General features: G+C 36.2%; 2 protein-coding genes across 2 annotated transcripts; one reads left to right on the forward strand and one right to left on the reverse strand.

The window, feature by feature from the left end:
- Positions 1 to 1,498: 1,498 nt before the first annotated feature.
- Positions 1,499 to 4,049, forward strand: LOC145776211 (sodium-coupled monocarboxylate transporter 2-like). Its single transcript, XM_082587613.1, has 4 exons — positions 1,499 to 1,650; positions 2,759 to 2,869; positions 3,694 to 3,784; positions 3,894 to 4,049. Exons 1-4 carry the CDS (start codon positions 1,499 to 1,501, stop codon positions 4,047 to 4,049), a joined length of 510 nt encoding a protein of 169 aa, XP_082443739.1.
- A 2,426-nt stretch (positions 4,050 to 6,475) lies between these two features.
- Positions 6,476 to 20,014, reverse strand: LOC145775133 (kynureninase-like). The gene is made up of 9 exons (XM_082586347.1): positions 19,775 to 20,014; positions 17,313 to 17,407; positions 14,614 to 14,736; positions 13,317 to 13,508; positions 10,658 to 10,813; positions 10,261 to 10,432; positions 9,446 to 9,632; positions 8,856 to 8,988; positions 6,476 to 8,549 (listed from the first exon to the last, which is right to left on the reverse strand). The coding sequence occupies exons 1-9, from the start codon at positions 19,965 to 19,967 to the stop codon at positions 8,400 to 8,402; spliced, it is 1,401 nt and encodes a 466-aa protein (XP_082442473.1). The 5' UTR covers positions 19,968 to 20,014; the 3' UTR covers positions 6,476 to 8,399.
- Positions 20,015 to 22,783: the final 2,769 nt, after the last annotated feature.

The following is a 22,783-nucleotide window of genomic DNA, read 5'->3' on the forward strand; positions in this document are numbered from 1 at the left end:
AGTTGGTTCGCGCGTGACTTCTGGAACGAAAAAGCTTCAAGATCAAGCGGCACTGGTTTGACTCTCGGGGTGTGCGCTTGAGCAACGCACGTTAAGCACTACTCTCCATCTAATATGGATGGAATAATTCTTAGGCAACAACACTTCAACGATCGGAAACTTTACTCTGTCAATCTCGGTGACCGGGCCTGCGTCAGTGGTTCAAAGCCTCTACAAGTATGCAAAACTGCCAGGATTAAGCTCTGCAAGAAGCATTCCTAGTCCGAGGATAAAGTTCAGTTCAGTTTAGTTCAGTTGTTCTTATTTCTGACCATCATATCAATCAATCAATCCAGTGCTGTCTAACGACTCGGTTATCCACAATGGACCTAGTTTTTACATTCAGTTTCAGATAAGTTTTAATTTTGATAAATTATTTTAGACTATCAAAAAAAAAATATATATATATCACTTGCCATAATAATAGCAAGGGTCTGGAAAAAGGTAGAAACGACAAAACGCGAACGTTAAAGAGTGCACGTGGTAAAAAAACAGTTACTAAATACAAGGATTTTGACACTGTTGCAACACCTTAAGAATCTTAAAAATTGAAACAAACCCAAAGAAAAATCCAAAATTTGTGCCTGAGAGGAAAAAAATATAGGCCTACAGGCTAGTAAAACAACAAACAAAATCAACGACAAAAATAAAAAACTTAATAGACAATTGACGTGTTGGTCTGACGTGGTACGTTGTCAAGAACGTGGTAGACGACGTGTGGGACACAGCTCTTGATGATTTAGGTATACCACCTCAGAAAGATCAAGGTAGGCAAAGAAAACCCGAGGTAATGAAACCCCACTATGGACAAAGACAATTCAAAGCGCACCAGGCCTTGTAAAATATACAAACGTTTTAAAACAAAAGTTGCCATTTCGATATCAGGACAGGATATTAGGAAACCTATAGGTTGTTCCTTTGCTGATAGGCTACAGAAAGTAGCCTAAAGAGACTGTGGTAGTTCTGTAAAAGAGGCCAACAATGGTGGAAAACTTTTCAAGCATAATACGATAATAACTAGGCTATATTGTAGGCCTAATTGTACTGTAGCCTACTGTTATTATCTTCTTTCCAGAGCACTGTCATTTGTTGGCTACAATTGTACTGTAGGTCAAATGATCAGTTTTGTTTTCCTGGAACCTTAAGATAACATCTAGTTCTACCCAGGGTCGAGTAAGTAGGTCGCATGTGATTCACACCCCACTGCCCAATAGCCACATTTATTCAATACAAACCTTTGCTTGAAATTGTATTTTTATAACCTAATACTTTTTCATTTAATATGCGTTTAGAAAGGTATCGATGTTTGCATGAAAAATGATGTCTACAAAGTTGTAGGCTACATTTTCTGCAAAGTGTTAGCATCGTTAATTGAATCGTTTGAATGATTTGCTTGTGTATAGAATACTTGTCTAAGGTAGGTTAAAGTTAGTTAATAGTAGCCTAAATATCTAACATTATGTCAGATGGCTTTGAAAAATCATTGACCATTATACCAGACTATGTGGTCTTCGCTCTCACCTTATCCATTTCTGCTGCTATTGGAATCTACTACGCCATTCGCGAAAAGAAGTCAAAAGAAGGAACGGAAGGGTATTTGCTTGGAGGACGGTAAGTGCGCAATTAATAGTTTCATTTTAGGTAAAGTCATTTTTTATCTTGCCTAGAGAAGATCCTGTTGCCAACCTCATACCCTGACAATTATATTAAACAAAATAAATGAAAAATAATGTAAAATATATTTTTACTCTGACCGGTTGATGTAGCTTCAGCAAGCAACAACAAGCAGTGCTTATTCCATAAATTCTGGTAAAGCGTTTTTTAATAGGCTGATTCTTGCCATACAGTAGCGCCGCTTTTTGGATCCACAAACATTAAATCCAGCCGCTTGTTGGAGCCAAATACAGTGGAACGATATTTCAGCACACTTCAACGCAGTGCAAACTGTTTCACTTAATTGATGGATCCACTCACGGGAATCTCAATCACTGGATGCTGAGCGGACTACTACTATTTATGACTAGCCTACTGTGTTTAAAAAACTTTTTTGAAAATGAAAATTTTCATTCAAGTGCTTTTTTTCCTCACTCTGAATTTTTTTGTTTTAAGTCCGAGTACAGTTGACCAAAAAATGTATTGTAGACTTTAAATAACTTATTAATTCTACTGTAAAACTTGACTGCAACCACTAAAACAACTTTATGATTTATTTGTTAGCATGGTTTTGTCTCAACGTTTGGTGAAAAATGTTTTGATTTAGAAGACATGGAGAAAAATCAATAAATTTCAAGTCACTGCGATTTCTAGAAACACTTTACTATAGCTACAAAATGCGAACGGTAAAATATATATCATATCACTATATCACTAAAAATAGGTTGCAACGATTTCCATTTTCACTTGTGCTCCATCTTCAGACGGAGACAATGCAGCTTTTACGACCTCATACCTCGGTTTTCTATGAATTTAGGCTACTTTGTGTGTTTGTAAAAATCGCTTCAAATCTGTGACGTTTAGAAATATCATAACACTTTTTGTTTGTGCATAAAACAAAAGCTTCAAATAAGACCCGCAACTTAAATATTTTTGTTCTTTGGCCGCAGTTTTTTTACATTTCTGTTGTAGGATTGTGTCGAAAAATGATACTTTTGTAAGTTAGAATATCACAAAGTGTAGCAAAAAAAAACTGAAACATCGCTATAAATTTTATTGCTTTTAGGTCCACGGGGATGGCACCAATTGGAGTTTCGCTTGCTGTCAGCAACATATCAGCTACTAGTCTTCTTGGCACACCGGCGGAAGTGTACGGATATGGATTTATTTTTTTGTGGTAAGCAGGTTCATTGTAATGTATAGGACGTTGACGAGTTGTCATTGCACATATCTGATCCTTTATTATAAAAAACGGGCATTTGTAATATTAAAAAAAAAAACACTTCTTAACCCTATCATGACTAGAAAACCTTCATCTTGAGGAAGTATTGCGGAACGTATTGATTGACGATTTCTGTGTTACAACATAATAGATAATAGTTCTTCTTTACTTTCAGGGCGCAACAGAGTTTTATAGATTTCGAAACAAAATCCAAGCAGTGAAACTGTTTGCCGAAACCAAACAAATCTTGTTACAGTTCCAAAACTAAGCATTGTATATATTTTGTTAAATTAACACTGATGACTTGTTTTGTCACAAAATTCCAGTAGGCTACAACAGTTTTATCTTCCTCGATTGAGCTCAACTCTAAACACAGAAAACATTAACGTTTTGCATGGCTGCTAAAAGCGTGACTGCTGCAGCTTGTTCCAGACAGTGGTGCCAGAGTCAATTGATGCACTTCATTATTACAAATGTGTGCATCTTGAGTCTGATCTCAAAATTTCTATAATCGGATGTGAACTCCTATGAAACAAAAAATCAGAATTTGGAAAAAGATCAAGCCTCGTTGCAATATTATGGATCTAATACGATTTTGATCTCACAATTGCCCTGAAGTTCTAAAACTGAAAGTTTACATTTCTCTATCCATAGGCTACAAACGCTTAGGCTATTGATCAATCTGTGTTGGAAAGACGAATAAACTACAGTACTCTAGGTATCTCAAAGCAATATGATTATTTCGAGTTGATGATAATAATCCTTTGCTAATTTTATAGGTTGTTTGTTGGCATTTTAATAGGAAGCATCGTCACAGCAGAAGTCTTTGTTCCTATTTACTATAAACTGAAGATTGCAAGTGTTTTTGAGGTAAGTGAGAAAAAATTTTTCAGATGGTTATTCATTGCAACGTCTTTTAATTACTTTTGCCATTTTGCATGTCAATATACTCACTGATGAAACGTGTTATTTGTTTCAGTATTTAGAATTTCGATTCAATCGGAAAGTGAAGTTGATAGCAAATTTAGGATACATTGTCCAATCGTTACTGTCGTTGGGTATAGCCATCTACGCCCCATCACTTGCTTTAAACGCAGGTAAAAATATCATGTACTTTAGCAGTGACGATCGGTGAGAGAAAGCAAGGAAAGCAGTGCTTACCTTAGCAAAAACTATGCAAAATATAATGACTGAATTCTAGGTTTAACTTATTATTTTTATCACGTCTATTTTAACTTGAAAATTACTGTGTTCGTGACTAGAATTACTCGTAACGCTTGTGAGTAGTCTAAGTCCTCACCAAACCGCATGTCTTGCCTATAAATGCCAATTGACGCAAACACTTCTGTCAGAAACAATCACTGAGGCTCCAGGTAAGCAACTATCAAACTTGCTTTCCCAGATTCAAAAATGTCAAAAAACGCCTTCGTTTTAACCAATCCTCACCCGTTTTGCAAAACGTCACCAGCTGCTTAGCCAATCAGATGTGTTATGGTTATGGTAGGTTAGTTGTGCTTTCCCAGTGACGTCAATGCGTACATTCGCTAGAGCGACTAGACTAACTCGTCAGAATGGTATCTCGTCACGGTAAACGCACAGCATCATAATGGCAAAAAGCTTGTTGCTGTTTTTTTATGTCTCCTCGCCATGTACCTTAACGTACTGTACTAGCTTTCATAGTCATGCCTTTGCCCTTTTTACAGCGTTGATATAACGTTACTTCGCCAATGAACGTTCAGGTGCGGATGCAATATTTAGTTTGTTAAGCTTCTATACGCAGCAGGCAAACTTATCCAGCTTTTTGTACAAATTGCTTGCGGTTGTAATGTTTAGGCCTAAGTGTTAGTTTTTGTAGTGTAGGCTTAACTGAATATCTGAGAATGAACATTCATGACGAATTAAACATTTAGACAACTATTATTCCATGTCTAACACAGGATTTTGGTCCTGCAACGTTAAAATTAAGATTGTTCATGACTTCTAAACATTAAATGGATGTATGATCAGGACATAGGCGAAGCACAATTTGACAGATTTATATTTTTGATTTGTTTTGGAAATGCTCTCAGAGCGCACCAAGTTGGAAGTGTTTTTCAAAAATTTCTGGGGGAGGCCCTCTAGACCCCCCGCTGGAAGTGTTGCCTTCGGCAACACACCTTCGGGCTTCGCCCGACGGTTACGCCCTTCGTGCCTACTACCTTGCTGCAGCACATTTCCAAGTTGCTTTCCCAACGGTTTAAGCCACCGAACGTCACTGGAATTCACCAACATTGTAGGAGTTGTTAAAATTTTAGCCTACAAGGCCCTACAGTGTTGGAGCGAGTGCGAGTAGAAAAATGGTTGAAAATTAAAACATTCACAAAGCATCTATGCACAGTGTAGCAGAAAGCTTTGAAGTAACATGTTGATATTTGATTGAAAAATTACACAAGGTCGTGATATTGTGTGACATGGGGCACATGGTTTGTGTAGTAAGCTTAACTAATGGCCCATATCACAATTCTGGCACTAACTTCTTCACTACCTGTAGCCTAGTCACAACCTGGCCTATAGCCCCCTGCAGATGTCTGATTGACGAAACGTCGGAATAAAAGCAGATTATCACTGTAGCCTATACATTTTGTGATAGTTCAGCTTAGTTTGCATCAGAAGAACGTGTATCATGCTATTTAAATTGGAAGTACAGTATATTACTTAGGATAAATAAATCGAAAATTTTAGTTGTAAGCTACATCCATTTCCAATATGCAGTTCGGCCTAGGCCTATAGCATAGGTGGCCCTGTATAACTAAGTAGGTTCTTTTCATAAAAAGAATTTGTATAGAAAATTTATTTGTTTGCGTTATCAGTGTTTCTTCGAAGGTTTCGCATAGCCTACTATATTTTAGTGAAATGGCGGCAGTTAAAATTTTAACAAACTGTATCACAAGTGTCAATGTCGAGACTTTTATCAGTCTGGTGTTAATTCTGTACTGATCAATCATGTCAATTGTCAAGTCAAACGAGTTTTCCCGTTAAGTCAAAACTTTCTTTAAATAACCAACCAAATCGATTTAAATCAAATGCTCAGAAAATAAATAGAACAAGAAAGCATACCATAGCCTAAGCAATAGGCATGAGTATTCGCATTCGGCCTTAGAAAAAAAGTACATTAAAATAGACCGTGTAATCTACTTTGTAGGTAGCCTACCGAATGCGAACTCTTACATGATCTGCTCCTTTTTTTCTGTGTTTTCTGAGTATGTTTGTCAATGAGATCTTTTGCGCACCCTTATGACGATGTTTGAACCATAATTGTCACATGGAATGTAGTCGATTAGGAGCCCTCTGTGCGGTCAGAGACAGATTGCCAGGGCTTTCACTTGTGAGGAAATTTGCTCATTTGAGGAAATCTGACTTCAAAATTGATGAAAGAGGAAATGAACAAAAGTGAGGAAATGCTTAAAAATGAGGAAATAAGGGAATTTGTAACAAAAATCAAAAAGAAAAATCCAATATTAACCAAGTTTCAAAACTCACCAGAAGCTAGGTAGGCTAACAGTGACCAAATGAAACCTGGGATTACCATCATTACCATCTGTTTATTGCATAAATTGTATACACCCATCTCCACATGCATAAGGTTAACTGTTCCACAATCACATAATTGTACTTGAATTACGCATACATCAATTTCTGATTACCATGTGAAATATAACAAGAAATATGCATATGCGCATCTTAACTCAGTAACTCTTAACTCAGTATACGATTATTTACAACTAGTACTGCAAGAAATGATTGTTATTAATACAGTATTATCAAATTTAAAATTACACATTGCTCTTACGTTCTTGTCATTTATGGAGTTGCATACAATACAAAACCTGTACAATTGGAAGCAGCAGCTTAAAATACTTTAAATGGTGGCATGCATGACCTTTAAAAGCTAAAACTGCGCAAGCAACGGGCTGTTAAACTTGCCGTCATGGGCAAATAAAAAGTTAGAAATTTGTGAAGGTTAAAATACATTCGGCTCGTGTTGAGATTTCCTTAACAACAGAAGCCGTCGTTCCTCGGTTTTGAATCTCGATAGCTTAAATAATCAACTCACCATGTCAACGGTATTTGGAGATGAAGCGTTAAAAACAGAAACATTTGTAGATTGAGGTATCAATACCAGGAGTCTTGCATCGAGGAGTAAATCATTGAGTAGAAAGTAAAAGTTCCATACTCAGTCACTGAGCTTTGGGAAATAAGATAAGGTTCTCATTATGCTAAGCTTTCGGCACTAACGAGAGTAGAAAGGCCGGTTCCTTTCTCTTGGCCGCCTTTCCTTCAGCAACTATGCCTAGTGCCTACCCAATTTAATACACCATGGGTAGAAGTAAGCGGTTCGACAACCAGTTTAAGCCGGGTGTTGAACTAGACTTGCATAATTGGAAAGCCAACGCCTTATCCACTGTGCCATCTCACCGCTTAAATGATTGAGCTGCAGCGTATAAATTGAATATGTTACAGCAGTAATTGGAAAGATGTTTATGCTTACATGCAAAATGCTTAAACATAAGGTCAGAATCAGGCCCACGGTCGCAATATAAGGCCCAATCTGAAACATTCTCGGGTTGGGTTTAAGATACAGGATGACAAGTTAGGTATGTTGTTGGTCAGAACACTGTTCGCAATATAAACGCAACATTACAGAAAATAGCAGCAAAAATTTGCAATGATAACGACGGTGATATCTCCAATGTATGATTATCATCAAAAAATAGTGCACCAGACCTATATATTCCAAGTACATATTAAGCTCGAAGCTGCATTTACAACTAAAGCTTTCAGTGTTGCCAGTTTACTGGGTGAAGCATGAAAGTTTTTAAGAATTGCACTTTTCATAGAGATTATTTCATACTTTCGTAAATATGACACGTTTAATAAGCAGGGGGAAAAACAACCCTTTATATCGGCTTGCAAAAAACATCTGCGCTTATGATAAATGTAACGGTTGCAAAAATACGTAATGTCAGGTACGTGTTTATCAAAAGACTTTACAGAATAAATGCAGCAAGTATGACTGCCATGCAAATTGCTATACGATCAACAATAAAATATTATTAAAAACATAGCTAACGCTATCGAATGCTAAGTTACATTGCAGCAAAGATAATACAGTGTGTGCAATGTGTTAATGTTTAAAAGGATGTGACTGCTGCGATTGCTAGCAACATCATCACACGAGAAATGACTAAAAAACAGCGGCGATGAATTGCGTGGACATCGTGAGTTAATTACGTGGACATCGTGAGATGAAAAACTTATAGTACAAGCTATGACATGATCATTTCTGTCCTGTTATTTTACTCTGGTATGATGCGCAGTTCTGTCTAAATTCTAAAATAATACCCTTCCCCATTCAAATACAAACACTGTTTTATGTACCTACACAAGAATCGCGAAATTCCTTTAGACCAATTGTTTCATAATTGTCCAGCTCAGGCGGAAGAGGTCATTGCATGGCAGAAAATACTTTTTTCACGATTTCAATGAATCGGTAAACGTCGGTGAATGTGTTATAGAGAGGCTTGGGTGCTATTCTCATAACGTTTGGCTTCCTCGTATCACAGATGACCCCCTGCTTCTCCAATTCTTCATGAACCTTCAAGAAAACGATTTTAAAAACACCGCTATCATTACAACACAACCACCACCACGCTTTTTCTTCTGTGTTTCACTTTAAAGCCTAGATTGGTAAAATTTCATGTACTCGCTTTCCTGACTAACCATACCCCCGGACAGCAAAATCCATCATTTTTACATTGATTCAACGACTGGAGACAGACGTTGAATCAATGTAAAAATGTAGAAATTGTATCGCTATAGTTGAAGCACGGCAGAGTGATTCGTAAAGAGATTGAAGGATTACTGCTGACGTCACATATCTGATTGTCACTTCCATTCTCACCTCATCGATAGGACAGCTGAATATCAAGGAGAGTTGGCATCCTCTCTGACTGAAATCGGAAGGTGTCGCAATATCGATGTATGGTGAGGATGATCCTTTGGAGAAGTAATGCTGAAGAAGCACTTCCAGATACCTACGTAATGCGTTATCCAGAAATTTATAAAAAAAAAATCAAAATGCGGCTGATAACAAAGTTGGCTTTGTAGCTGAAGGATCTTTGCATGTTACATAACAGCAAAAAAACGTAAATTCTTGTTTTGTTCAAATCGGCAAGACTATAGGTATTGAAATTGTAAACAATAACTTTTTTTCTTTTATACAAACTGTGAATTCGTTTATGCTTGGAAAAAATAAGCAGATTATATCAATGTGTAATAAAATGCTTCCGATGTCTCTTAAACCTCCGTTCTGGCTTCTCGATGTTAGGAGAATTGCAGATGATAAATTTTATTAGGATCCATGCATAAAGATCCAACTAAACAAATAAAATCAGTAAATAATACCAATATCCACGATTCCACGTGCTTGTCATTCTAAAAACAGAGATGTTTTTCGTTTTGCTTTCCTTGTGTGGTGGTAAGATTTCTTACCCGGTTAAAAGAAAGCTTTTCTCTCTCAACTCTCGCATGTTCGTTTTGTCAAAGATGTCCAGACTTGCTCGGAGGGGGGCGACCAGCAAAGGAGGAGGATTAGAAAGGCGATAACTGAGAACACCAGGAGAAGGTTCCAATTGATTGGTCATGTCGAATCGGGTTTTCTTTTCATGACCCCACCAACCTTAATATGCAAAAGTTAAGTTTTAGATGAAAACATAACAGAAAAAAACTCAGGTCCAGATCACTCAGAATCCCAGATTCCGAGAAAAAAAATCGGTAAAAATCATGGCCGTAGATTCGGAAGGATTTTGTTATATCCGGAGTCGGAGTCGTTAATAAAAAAGGCCGATTCCGACTTGATACAAAACGATGAACAATAAATGTTTTGTTTCTAATATTTTTTCAAAATATTGATTTCTTGTTCTCTGTATTGGGTTTTAAAACTTCACCAGAAAATATAAAAGTTTGTTCTTGCGAGCTTTGTGAAAGTCGTCGTTTCAATATCAATTGCAACAAGTGAAATTCAATTTCAAAAAAATTCAAAAAAAAATGTAAAAAAATCCGGCAACACTGAAGCCGGAGTCGGCCAGTTATAAATCGAGTCGGGGTCGTATATTTTTCGCCTGACTCCACAGCCATGGTAAAAATGTCGTCCTGTTGCACAAATAAACCACAAATGTAAACTTTAATTAAATTAGACCTGCGGATTTGAAGATACAATCTGTCAATTTTTTTTCGGCAAAGCCCGCATTTCACATATTGCAAGTGTTGGAAATAGCCACACAGATTTTGAAAAGTGAACAACTCACCGACGAATTTTGGACATTCGGTATCATTGTGTTTCCGGTGTACGAAAGCGCCAGCGATCCCACCAGGACCCGAACACAGATACTTGTAAGTGCACCAACAAGCGAAGTCCACGCCCCACTCATGTAGATACAATTCCACGTTGCCTATGGCATGCGCAAGATCAAAACCAACCTGAATCAGAGTTAACAAGTCACCTACAATAACATGCGTATAGCGGTGTAATATACATTTGGGATGTTTCAAATTTTTACCATTTTTGATTTTCAAAAAGCCATTAAAACAAAGGGCTTTAGCTGAAAGCAGGGTTGCTCACAGGCTGCATTACCAGCAACAATTTCTGCAAGCTTACGAAAACAATAAAGCAATGTAAATCATCTCAAAGCAACTGTATCTTACCATGCAGCCTTTCTTGTGAGCTGCCTTTGTAACAGTTTCCATGTCAAAGACCTGACCAGTGTAGTAGTGCACCCCAGATAGCATCACAAGAGCAATGCTGTCACCTTCAGTGTCAATCAAATCCAATATGTCTTCGGGTCGCCATGTGTGTTCACCCTGATGAATAGAATAAAAGACATGGTGTAAGTGAAATAACGTGTTATAGTAGATTAAGTTACTATATTTCGTAGAAAGGTAGTCGAGGTATTTAGCCTGAGACCACATACGTCAATGTAGTTTGCATGTGCGACTTAAAAGAGGACGTCAGACAATGAAGATGTACTTGCATCAACTCACCGTCTTATGGCAAATGGTCAATACAATGCTTAGGTCATGCAAGCACTTGCTAGTGGTTAAAGTTTTTGTCAGGTTTTGAGTAGATCAATTTGATCACAGACAAGTCTAACAGGTGCATGATAATTTGCTACTGGTATCCTAATGTCCACAAAGTTATGAATGTATCCCCAGTGCTGCATTAACAGTTCTAAACACTGGGCAAGATGTCAGATACAAAGATTGCCCGCCCCGATAGCTCAGTTGGTCAGCGTGACTTCTAGAACGAAGAATCTTCAAAATCAAGCGACGCTGGTTCGACTGTCGGGGTGAGCAACGCACGTTAAGGACTGTTCTCAGCGGCATCTCATGGATGGAATAATTCCCCTGCAACAAAACTTCAACGATCGGAAACTTCACTCTGTGAATCTCGGTGACCGGGCCTGCGTCAGTGATTCAAAGCCTCTGCAATTATGCGAAACTGCCAGGATTAAGCTCTGCAAGAAGCTTTACCGGCCCGAGAATAAAATCAATCAATCATTTCTTTTTACAACTCCATCAGGGTCGACGCAGTATCTTTGTTGATTTGGTTGCAGAAAGGAAGCTTTTATGCAACTTTTCACCTAAAACCTAGCATTTGGTTGGACAAAGTTTTCCAATCAGGACCATAGATCAACACTTTTTTATGCCAGAGATTTTACCTGGCTTCAAGGGGAAATTAGTGTGCTCGTTCGGCAGGAATCAGTGTCGTCAAATTGGTGCTAGTTTTTAAAATATTATTAATTTAATAATTATTTATTTATAATTAATCACCAACAAGTAGCAAAAACTGAGCTTTTATTTTTTTGTAATTTGACTTAGTTCATACACAGCTCTAATTTAAAACAAATCTTTTACTACTGCCTCAATGCTGCGTCTTTGAGACTTAAATCTTACAGAAGGTTTTCAATATATATATATCTATATATTTTAATTGTAATCAGAAGTTCATACTCGAAAAAGACCGTGTTGTGACATTCAATCGTTACTCTGAAAAATAGGAGTTTCAACGAGAGTTTGGGTTTAGCAAAAGCTTATTGTCAACGTTGTAGTTAGTTTCCTGTTCACATAAAAAGGGACAACACCGCTATGCAGATATGCACAGATGAGTGAAACATTTACATGCAGGAAAAACACATTTCTATGCCTTTGTGAAACACAGTTCAACCTTGTAAAGTGTAAGTCATTCCGGAAAGTCCGAGTTAGTTTAAGCCATTCTAAAAAATTAGCCAAAAGTTTTAAGTTTAAAGATTAGAACAGCAAACGTTTCGAAAGATCGTTTATTCTGTTGATTGTTAAATTAACCCAGTTTATTAATGCAACTTGTGCAGCTGAAAGCGGGCTTGCAAATAAATTTTATTTGCCTATCACGAATCCGCACTGCTGACATAAATCAGAAGCGTGTCAAGTCACGAATCAGACATAAACGGTTTCTATCATGTTTATTAAACACTAGTTCCGCAATAAAAATGCTATGTTTACTCATCAGCGTCTGGGCACGTGTTTGCAAGCTAAAGTGAAGATGCACACTTTGCAATCGAGCTCCAATTAAACACGATAGCTTAGAAAACAACTTAAAGATAAGTGGTTGAGTATAAAATAATCTTTTGCAACCACAATGGATTTTGTAGATCAAAAAAAAAAAAAAAATGTTAAGCATCTTTACATACACAGAAAAAAAATTGGCAGAAAAAGTCTTTTTTTGTAAGATTCTCCGATCTATTTTGTTTTGCTGGCCACATGATTCGGGTTTGTGTGAAATTAAAACTAACAAACTATACAAGGTAACTTCCTGGTTAACAAAAATATTCCGAAAGAAATTCGTTAAAATTTCTATGCAAAGAATTAATTGCAATGTAGTTGAATAATAAAAATTTATAAAAAAAAATACTAAAAACAAAAAAATAACAAAAATAAAATAAAAAATAAGAAAAAATAATAATACGGTAAAAAAGCCATAACAAGAATTGTATGTATGTTATAGTTTCATGGAGTGTATCTTGCTCACAGTATTAGAATAATCTGATTTCTAGCTGATATCAAACATAACACGGCAGCAACCAAACAGTATCAACATTTGAGTTCTTCCGGTTCCGGTCAATTTCTTCGTTGTTAAACGCTCTGAGTGATGAAAAGAACAGAAAAAACGTTGTTTTCGGATGTCAAAACAAACCAAAGATGAAATGCTCACCAGTCACCACTCTAGAACTAATGTTAGTTATAAGCTCGCAGCAAAACGTTAGTTGGAGGTAAAACAACACTCAAACAACTTAATAAAGCAGTGGATTAACATCACCAAAATGCGCACCTCTCTTGGCTTGACAAACAACATGCTTTCTTTCGGGTCGTATCCTCTTTGCTTTATTTGAGATTCTATTGCATAGAAATCAGATGGAAAAGCTTTTTCTTCCAGTAGGATCTTGTGTCGAGTTGTAGTTGGTTGATAAAAGGAAACCAGCAACAGATGCAAGTTCACGGTAAGCCCGTTCATCGCTGTAACCTAAAAACACATCTCAGTAATAATATGGTAAAACCACGCTTTGCCCACAGTACATGAAGGACATAATATTCTTTGAAGGCTTAGTTGTTGCAAAATTGCGACACTTCACACTCACTTGCATGTTGTTAAAATGTAGAGCATTCTCTTGAAAAAAAAATCCCCATAAATCTCTAACTCTAAGTAAACAGATTTTCAAGAGCTTCTGTCTCCACACAGACAGTTGTATTTCAATCATAAAACGCTGTTTGACAGCGCGTCGCACCGAATTGGTCTTCCGAAAAAGGCTGTCTCTGAACTGGGCAATTCCGATCATTACTTGATCTGATGCCCCAGAAAAGTCACTCGAGTCTGATTAATGAAATGTCAGAATAAACGCGGATTATTACCAGAAACACCTTGTGAACAATCTCATTAATTTTTTTAACCAAAGTTATAAATACACTAAATACACCATTTCATTAAACATAACTATGCTAGAAACTGGTGAATGGTGATCAGGTTATCAATTGCACGGAAGCCTCAAGACAACTTGTGTGCTATTGCTTGTATTCCCCGTCATGCTATCAAACAGCAAGATTCTATTTAGTCAAAAACGAGTTTACCAAAATGCAAGTGTTATTTAAAGAGCATTATGACAAGCCACAGAAACCTTGAGCATATACAAAATCGGTAGTTAAAAAAAGGTTATGTAGGCGGGCAATCCTGGCATGCTTGGCACTACATTAAAATATAGCTTTGTTGATAATCATTTGCCTACAGCTCACAGCCTTAGGGGCAATTTTTTGGAAGAGAAGTACCGTAGTAATAAATATACGTAACCGTTATAACGGAGTACCGTACAGTGCCAGTAACTAACCTATAACATTAAAACTTTAAACAAATCGACCGTTATATATACGAGTCATAAAATAGTGAACTAGTTGAGAACAAGATATATTTTGGCTAACCGCAGACATCAAATTCACATGTAGGAATAGCATATTCAAATATTTTTCATGCAGGTTGCCACACATTGCAAAATGATGTAATCATTCCTTGTACTACTTAAGCTGGATGGTCAGAGAGTATAGCCTACTTTACGTTTTTCCATGTCTTAATGCATTACCTCATCTTTATGAGCGCCAACTAATTTCGCCATGGATTCTTGCACATATTCGTCACAATAAGCAGCTGGAAGCACACCAGTAAAATGGCAGTTAACCGTGTTGGTACGCCAATTTTCCAAAACCTGAAATACAAATGTATACATGACGTGCATAAAATAGGCTACACATATACAGTATAGTGAGTATACGTACAAGCACTATAGCTAATTCTAAACATTATTTCATGATAAATCAAACCAATATGCAAGGCCAACATGACATTGACAAGGCTATCCCTATACTTAATAGGCCTACTTCTTCAGCTTAGTCATTACTTATCAGATGTATCTATATAGTATATATACATACTGTATATCATATATATATAAATCAAATATAGTTATTATATACTATCTGAATCCTTAACAGCCTGTTTCACCTAACGGATCATCATTAGATGATCCGTTAGGTGAAACAGGCTGTTAAGGATTCAGATAGTAATAACTATATTTGATTTAATTCGCCCTGCTTTGGCTTTTTGCTTAGCATTGAGCACTTTTTGTAGTATTAATAGTTTTCATTGTTTTATATATATATATATGTATGCCTTCATTGCAAACCCAGATTCTATAATCAAAAAATTGTCTTGATGATGAAATAGTACATTCACTAGTACAAAAAGTTTTTCTGAAATGCAGATGTGCTTGCCGCGTTGGCAAATAAATAAGGGTTAGTCAACACTCAACACTAAACATTTAGCTATTAAGAAAACAAACCCAAAAAGTAGAAAATAAAATACTACATTAAAGGGCGGAGAAACCCAAATTAACTTTTTGCGAGTTTTTTGTTTCAGCGTGATGTCATTGTGTACAACATGCGTTTTAGCAAAAAAAAAATCCAAATTTTGTTGCCCTCGTCTCGCTAAGGCCGCTTTTGTTTGATACCTGTTTGCGAGGTCTCGCGCGCATCCAGCCGTGACGCTGTACGCTGTGACGTCACAAGGTACAGATAGTCGTAGCCAAAAGTTTAAGACCAGACTTGATTTATGACAATTTTTGCATTAACTTCAAAATACTGCATCAAATATTGTTTCAGTTGCATCATCTTATATCTGATGCAGTATTTTGAAGTAATGCAAAAATTGTCATAAATCAAGTCTAGTCTTAAACTTTTGGCCACGACTATATGCACCTTGTGACGTCACAGCGTACAGCGTCACGGCTGGATGCGCGCGAGACCTCGCAAACGGGTATCAAACAAAAGCGGCCTTAGCGAGACGAGGGCAACAAAATTTGGATTTTTTTTTGCTAAAACGCATGTTGTACACAATGACATAACGCTGAAACAAAAAACTCGCAAAAGTTAATTTGGGTTTCCCCGCCCTTTAAGTTTATCTCTTGCTGATCGCAATGGAAATAAACTGTCAGTGTTTCTAGAGAAAACATTTAGCTAGCTTATAGCAATGCTTTTCAATTCAAAGACTTGGTTTGAGAAAACCGGAAGTGATTAAAGATTTAACTCAGAGAAAATGTTGCCTGGAAGTATCTTCTGAAGTAGCTGACAAAAGTGCCAAGGAAAGCAGATACGTTGGCAGAGATCCTGGCAAAACATTGTGATTTGTGACCATTACCAAACAAGAAAAGAATGCCACACTTTTGCTAAGTCATGCCACTCACTCTAAATCTCATAATGATTCATGTTATGTCGTGGGTGCAAAAAGTAATGAAAGAACTAAAAATAATTTAATTCTTGTTAATGTAACTGGACGACATTGCAAAACCAATATGTATCTTTGAAATGATTTGCAAATTTGTTTTAACTTTTTCAGACCCACAAACCTCATATATTCTAAGGGTTCTGTCAAGAATCAGATGAAAATGTGAAATTCTTCTACACGAATAAAATACAATAAATTTAGGGAGGTCAAGCCACAAAGAGCTGACATGTAAGTGAGAAAGATTGAATTGCAGTAAACTGTTGTTTCCTGTTTCATATAACCAAAATTTTGTCTTGTCACTAACCATTGTGCACTACCAGTACAAGCACTGGCAGCCGCCAACACTATATATATATATTATATATAATAATATATACCATGGTTTGCATTATTTCTCTTGTTTAGAGTGCATAGCCCTACTGTGGAGAGGAGGAAATGATTTAGTGTTGTTGTTTTAACTATGTTTTATTTGTCTTACTTTATTTATAATCGCGTTCTATTAATTGATAGGTCAATACAATTTGTTGTTATAGTTGTGTGTCCAAAATGTACAGGTATATTTTAATCACCCAAGAAAAAACCCTGTTGGTAAATGGTAATGTTTGAAGTAACTTAGTTTGATCTGTAAAAACAGTAGGCCTACGAATTTATCAAAGACATTATCATGCCATAGCCAGAGTTAATACAGTGCTGACAAAAAGAAAACATGTTCTCTCTTAATAAGGCATCTAAAGTAGCAAGATTAAAATTAATTTGATGTTAAGTATGCTCAAGATATTTTTAATGACAAATATCGCGAGCTTTTATGTTTCTTTAGTAAATTATTTTTTCTAAATAAACATTGAAACAAATTTTACAAAGAAAAGTAGTTTTGTCTGTAAGCAGCAAATAATATTTTCCTAGATTCTCTTGAAAAAGTAAGAACAAAAGCCAATCAATAATCATATTACTGATAAAAAAAAAATACAACTTATGACTTATGTGCAATTGTGCATAGCCTACTTTGTCAACAATTTCAGGTGTCTTCTTTGGTTGAAGTCCAAGTGAATTCCCACAGAAATAGACACATTCTTGAAACTTTTCATTGGCTACTTTGACTGAATAGTGAAGACAATAGATTTATAACAGACTCTTGGGGTACCGGTATATAAAGATTCATACAAAGACAAACAGTAGGCTGAATAGGATTTAGCAATAATCTCAAAAATTATATATTGCTTAAACACAAAGTTAACTTTTAAAAAAGGCAGATATAATACTAAATTTACTATCATTGTGAATGTAGGCTCAGATGCTATATTCTCCTGTTTACTCAAAAAATACAGTGACCTCAATTATGCACTCAAGCGTGTTGCTACGTAGGTTGCATATCTTTTTGCGCAACTATAGTGCCAAGTGCGCAATGTAAAGTCGCGCATGCTGTATTAAACATAATATGAAGGTGGCAGCATTAAAAACTGGCAAAACTAAAATCCTTGAATAATACCTGTGATAAAACTATTTTCTTTATTTTCTTGACGTAGGTATTGTTAATTTTTGTAGCCACCGAACTTACTCATTGACAGTAATAATATATATAATATAGTGTATAAAATCAGTCATTTTTGTAAACTTTGCTAGCAAATAACATGAAAAAAATTGTGACTCAATGATCTATCTAGCAAATAGTTGTGCAGTATAGATCATGTGCAAGTTAGTTCGCCAAGTGTGGTCAACCCCTTTTGCCGAAAGAAAATTTATCAAGAGAAATATCCCAACTCTAACAAAATCAAAAAAATTCTAACAACCCAACTAGATTATCCATAAACCTTGTTTCAGAGGCTCATTTGTTTAATTGTTTCTGTGCACACAACCACCTATTTTGTTAGTGCTTTACCTGCAGGAAAGTGCCTTCTCAAAAGTAGAGCCAGTATTGTTTCACTGTTTACTTTCAATCACTTCAGTTTTTTGTTAATGTCGTCTGGATGGTTGACATATTTTGGTGTTGATATTGTTCGGTGTTTATAAAGAACTATTTTTAATCCTTTAAAAAGAAAAACAAATAAGATTCAAAAAGTTGTGCGTTGAAGGAAGTTTTAGAAACGGATAGGGAGACTTACAATACAAGCTTCCTAAATTTGAAAGTCTCCTTTAGCAACCTTGAGGGATAAAACTCTCCTGGCCGGTGTCAAACCAATTCCCTTGGGAATCTGAGGAAGATGCAGTCGCTATGAGCCATACCATTCACGCTAAAATTAGCCGATTTTAGTGGTTATGATATAAATGCACTTCGGCACTTGTTGAAAGAAGAGAAGGCAAGAAAAAATATGTCATGCTTGAGTGGACAGGTGCATGTAGCATCTGAGGCTATATTCACAATATGTGGTAAGAATAGTCATTGCGTAAAAAAATAAACTAGTATTTTTTATCAATTGTTATTTTTAGATGTGACATCTTAGTTGATTATTTACTATGCATTTCTTGATGTAATAAAATATCGACAGTAATTTCTATCAGGTTGTATGTATAGTCCACATATAAATAATACCATACTAATTTACGACTATCGTTTTTGAAGGAGCTCTGAAAATCATATTTTTTAACTTAAACGATTAAATTTTTCTTCTTTATTACAAAGATATTTTCATTCCTTAAGCGTGTAATAATTTGGTCATAGTTAAATAGCAATAGTTGTGTGTATTAAAACTACTAAAGCACATTTTGTGATTGCTATTTTGACACAAAACTGTGTATAAAAATTCTACGCAATCTACCTCATAAAACTTTCCGTAAAAAACACGCAATAAAAAAATGCGATAGCAGCAACAACAGTCGAACCCTGATAAAAGGACTTATTGTTGATGTTTTATATTTTTCTGCTACTTGGAAATTAGGATGCCATTTTTTATAAAAAAAACAACTTTTTCTAAAAACGACATTTTAAAACCATAAAACAAGTCATGACGTAAAAAAAATACAACTTACCATACTCAAGTTAAGACAACATTACTGATAAATAAATTGCTAATTTTTTTATTATGATACTAAATGATTTTCAATTGCAAACTATTTTCAAAGTTATGAAGTGGCTGCAGGCTGCTGATTGTCCTGCTTTGGTACCGGTATCATGCACATTATAACGTCCGCTTTTTGTTGCTTCTACTATTTTTTAGACCTCTGCTATGTTTGTCATACATAGTTTTTTCGTTGTGATGATCAGAAATAAAAACAAACTGAACTGAATTATATGTCAATGGTCGCAAATTAGTACATGGACCTTAAATAATTTTACTTAAAGAAATCTCACAACTCTTCGAATTTTGTCAATGTACCGCAATCTTTTTCCGATCAATGTTATGATCAGTAACCTACCGAACTTCACTTATTAGTGATCAGTGAACTATGTACATACTATATATTATATATATTTGTTAGTCGCATATCTTAAAACCAGTTGATAAATTTACTTTTTTAGTTTATCTTACCTTTAAGAAAAGATGACAATTTAGGAATCGCAAATTCATGACGGAAGTGCGACATTGGGTCATTTTTGTCTAACAATTGACACAATTTTTCATCTGTAATTTCCACCTTGTTGTCTTTAGAAAACTGCAACAAAACTTCTTTTGGCGTGGCCTTGCCATACTTCCAATCTTTATCATTTGGTAAACAATCCATTTTGATGCACACTTCAAACTGCAAGTCTGCAACACTCAACTTAAAGAAATTACTCTACTGCAACCGAAGTGAAGTGGTAAACTCCAGCCAACGTCTTGAAAGTTTGTTTTGGAACCGAAAAAGGGGAATTTTGTGATATTGAAACGTGGGACTTCTGTGTTGCCAGACGTCGAGTTGCTTAAATTACACGGACACAGGAATTAATTGAACCTCTGTACAACTTTTATGCAACTTATTTTATTTTTGCCACGTGACGTTTGAGTTGAAATGTTATGTCGCATACAGTTACTTTTACTTTTAATGGAATATTTATTTGGGAAGGCCACCCAGCAAAAAAGCAATGAAAACTTAAGCTTTTCTGCAGATATAGCTAATATTAAAAGAACTGACTCAAACCACCCTTTTCCTCTTTATTAGATAGAGACATTTTTTTTACAACTTGTAATTGTGCAAATTAATTAGTGACAACTACTGACATACCTACGTAACATTAAGTTATTGTAAATATGATAAGTGCATGTCTAACAAAAGTTGATTTAAAGTTTCAGGTTAACGGTGTTGCCATTTTATAATTATAACATAATTATAATAATAATTGAAAAAGCCTTCGGTGCTGGTAACAAAGAAGTTGAGCATTATAAAAATACATTTTAAACATTTTCAAATAGTTTTAACACTCGAACGTTTTCGGCTTAACTTAAGCCCTCATCAGAAATCTAAAATTATTTATAAAAAATGCAATAAATCTCATCTTCTTGAAGGTAAAAATAGCGAACTGACTATAAGCATCAAGAAATGCGCAGCGATTTGCAGCAATAGCACGAAAACAAACAGACAGAAAACAAATTACATTAGGAAAAAACAATAATGTAACTACAAAAGAATTTGTGCCACAAGGTACGTGATATATCTCGTAAATGTTGAGGATAATGATCTCTCATGGTCACTTCGTAGCTTCCCGTTGTGATTTACTTACTTAAAAGATGCAGTGTACATTTGTTATTTTTCTTTGTTTCAATTGTGTTCGTTAACCGTACCTGTTACTGGCGTGGACCCTATGGTCTCGCCTTCTGCTAATTCAGCAATTTCACGTAGAAACAGTGACGCTAGAAACCTGAGATTTCTTGACTTTTGCTTTTTTTTCTTGCCCAACTTTTAATCCCGACTATGTTGGTATCGGATAATTGTGAAGTTCACAATAAACCTTTTGTCACAGCCAGTTATGAAGTGCAAGAAATTTGCTGATATTCAATAGCTTATAGCTTCGAGTTTACTATTAGCGTGAGGTTTCATTTTGTGTTTGTCACTCAAAACACGACAGCGTTAAAAGTCCATTCTGTACCCAAGCAGCAAAATCTGTCATTTTTACATTGATTCAACGTCGATTTTTCTGTATGGGTAGGAAGTCGGTTTTTGACGCGATATGAGTCATTCGTTGCTGGCAGACAATAATTAGGAAGGTAATTTGTTATTTTATTTGCGCAAATTGCTTTGTAGTGCAAAAGTGCATGGAATACTGTTTGCACAGAAACGAAAAAACAAACTTGATGAAATTCTGTGTTCAACGCAAGAAGACTTTCAAAATAAAATGTGAACTGAGAAATTTGACCAAGCAGTGGCGAAAATAGGTCAAAAACCGAGTCTTTATCATCTTTTCTACTTAAATTACACAATCACGAATATATTTTGTGAAATAAATTGATTGAAGTGATTGATGATGATGGCGTATGAGCGATCTTTCCAGGCTAGATTGGAGGACAGGAAATCTTCAGCTACTCATCAGTATCGTCGTCCAGGACCCTCAGATCATGCGCACCGTGTGGAGGCCTGTGGGTTAGGCAGTGGTGGATGACATGGTCTGCGGTCTGTTCCGTGGCACCACACTCGCATTCTGATGAAGGAGCCAGGCCCCACTTGTGTAAGCTATGTCCGAACGAAAGCGGCCGACGCCAGTTCGCAGGCGGTTAAGCCTGACCCACGCAAGCCTTGCGAGGGACATCCCTGGTGGACGGGGATCGGCGTCGGGTATGAAGTCACGGAGCGTGGAAGTGTGATTTTGCCATTCCGTGTTCCACATGTGGTTCGTCCAGTGTGCCGCACTTAAACCAAGTTCTTCTGCGTTCTTAAGTATAGTGATTGATTGATTGCTTCTTCGTTCTAGAAGTCACGCGCTAACCAACTGAGCTATCGGGGCAGATAGATAAGGCTTTTGACCAACGGCATACTTTTTCCCGGTGTTATTTGATATTAGCCGACAAAGTAAATAGCAATAAGAGAGACGTAGACCTGATGGTCTCGGCCAGCAACTCTTGCCGCCAAAAGGAAGCAGTAACAGATAAAGTTAAGCGTGCTGCATCATTTAATGATTTTTCTGTTATAATATTGCACAACAAAATAAACCAATCAATCAATCAAAAAAAATAATAATGTTTTTTTTAAACTTGGGTTATGACGTTTGATTAACAGCGCTTCCTGAATTTTGTGTCAAATTGGGATTGCCATTGCGTAAAATTTTAAATTAGTAGAGAATTTTCGATCTGTGCAAAAGAACACTCCATGATATGGTTTTTGATCGTTTCTAGCACTATGCTGCAACGTTCATCTGATGAAACTGAAAGAAAAGTAACAACAAACAAGATGGTTTATTGCTTCACTGACGTTTCGCGCATCATGACAATGCGCATCCTTAGATAACAACTAGACTGCGCATCGTCATCTCTCTCGTTTACGATTTTTGAAGAAAGCAAGTTCAGACGTTCGCCACTGTTAGTGTACCAATTTTGCGCGTTTGTCAATGCTTTCGATATGGCGTGCTG

The sequence above is a fragment of the Aplidium turbinatum genome, chromosome 8, assembly GCF_918807975.1.
Source record: "Aplidium turbinatum chromosome 8, kaAplTurb1.1, whole genome shotgun sequence".
In the NCBI taxonomy this organism is placed as follows: domain Eukaryota; kingdom Metazoa; phylum Chordata; class Ascidiacea; order Aplousobranchia; family Polyclinidae; genus Aplidium; species Aplidium turbinatum.

Coding starts and splice junctions, on each gene's coding strand:
- LOC145776211 (XM_082587613.1), top strand. CDS start 1,499: ATGTCAGATGGCTTTGAAAAATCATTGACCATTATACCAGACTATGTG. Junction 2,870..3,693: donor TATGGATTTATTTTTTTGTG/GTAAGCAGGTTC, acceptor CTAATTTTATAG/GTTGTTTGTTGGCATTTTAA. Junction 3,785..3,893: donor AGATTGCAAGTGTTTTTGAG/GTAAGTGAGAAA, acceptor TATTTGTTTCAG/TATTTAGAATTTCGATTCAA.
- LOC145775133 (XM_082586347.1), bottom strand. CDS start 19,967: ATGGATTGTTTACCAAATGATAAAGATTGGAAGTATGGCAAGGCCACG. Junction 17,408..19,774: donor ATTGTCATCTTTTCTTAAAG/GTAAGATAAACT, acceptor TTCACTATTCAG/TCAAAGTAGCCAATGAAAAG. Junction 9,633..10,260: donor CGAATGTCCAAAATTCGTCG/GTGAGTTGTTCA, acceptor TTGCATATTAAG/GTTGGTGGGGTCATGAAAAG.